The sequence below is a fragment of the Mycetomoellerius zeteki genome, unplaced genomic scaffold, assembly GCF_001594055.1.
Source record: "Mycetomoellerius zeteki isolate Tzet28-1 unplaced genomic scaffold, Tzet1.0 C4380252, whole genome shotgun sequence".
NCBI classification, from domain to species: Eukaryota; Metazoa; Arthropoda; class Insecta; order Hymenoptera; family Formicidae; genus Mycetomoellerius; species Mycetomoellerius zeteki.
This window is the reverse complement of record NW_017255736.1, coordinates 1-1,173: the sequence shown is the minus strand read 5'-3', so window position 1 is coordinate 1,173 and position 1,173 is coordinate 1. Positions and strand designations below refer to the sequence as shown.

General features: G+C 44.1%; 1 protein-coding gene across 1 annotated transcript; it reads left to right on the top strand.

Moving 5' to 3' along the window:
• Positions 1 to 191: 191 nt before the first annotated feature.
• Positions 192 to 1,071, top strand: LOC108723976 (uncharacterized; the record flags this gene model as incomplete). The annotated part of the gene is made up of 1 exon (XM_018450092.1): positions 192 to 1,071. A coding segment is annotated over exon 1 (880 nt), but the record flags the coding sequence as incomplete, so codon positions are not given.
• Positions 1,072 to 1,173: the final 102 nt, after the last annotated feature.

The following is a 1,173-nucleotide window of genomic DNA, read 5'->3' as shown; positions in this document are numbered from 1 at the left end:
ACACTACTACACGTGATGAACAGGGTCGTTTTGTGGTGAGCCTACCTTTCAAGTCTGAGTGCAAGGAAATCGGAGAAACCCGAAGTACAGCGCTCAAACGATTAAACCAACTAGAGCGACGATTTAAGGCCGATAGGTTGTATCACGAACGATATTTACAATTTATGCGCGAGTATTCTGATTTGCAGCACATGTCGCCGATTGAATCTTGCAACATCGATGACAACAAACGAGTTATTTATCTCCCTCATCATGGCGTGGTAAAGGAAACGAGCTCTACCACGAAATTGCGCGTAGTATTCGATGCCTCCAGTAAGAGTAGCACAGGTCTTTCATTGAATGACGTTTTAATGACTGGTCCGATTTTGCAAGATACTTTAATACAAATAATTATGAGATTCCGATTTTATAACGTGGCTGTTACAGGCGATCTGGAAAAAATGTATCGACAAGTGTCGGTTCGTGACAGCGACAGAGATTGTCAGAGGATCTTGTGGCGCTTTTCCATGAACGAGCCGATTAAAGAATATCAATTAAATACAGTGACTTATGGTCAAGCTAGTGCTTCCTATTTGGCCATTCGGAGCGTACGTCAATTGGCGGAGGAAAACAGGGACACCTTTCCATTGGCCGCCGAGTGCGTTTTAAACGACATGTACGTTGACGATATCATTAGCGGTGCTCCATCTATGGAGGAGGCCAGGAGACTAAAGGATCAATTAATTGATCTAATGAGCAAGGCCTGTTTCCGCGTGCATAAGTGGCATTCCAACGTATCAGAGGTGGTGCACGGTTCAGACGATGAGGAGAATCCAGAAACAGTAAGATTGAAGCTCAACGATACCATACGGACGCTAGGGTTAATCTGGGAACCAAACACTGACGATTTTATATTCACGGTCGATTTTCACAAGCAAATTCACACCAAAAGGGAATTATTGTCTGAGATCAGCAAACTATTTGACCCTTTAGGGTTATTGGGTCCTGTCATAACGTTGGCTAAGATATTGATGCAGGAGACATGGAAGGCAGGAGTTGACTGGGATTCCCCGCTACCAGATAGCGTATTGCGTAAATGGGAAAGGTTTCGAGGCGAGCTATCCGATTCTACATTTTTTCGTATACCACGCGGAATTTCTAGTCAGCCTATATCACAGGGAGTGATACTTTACG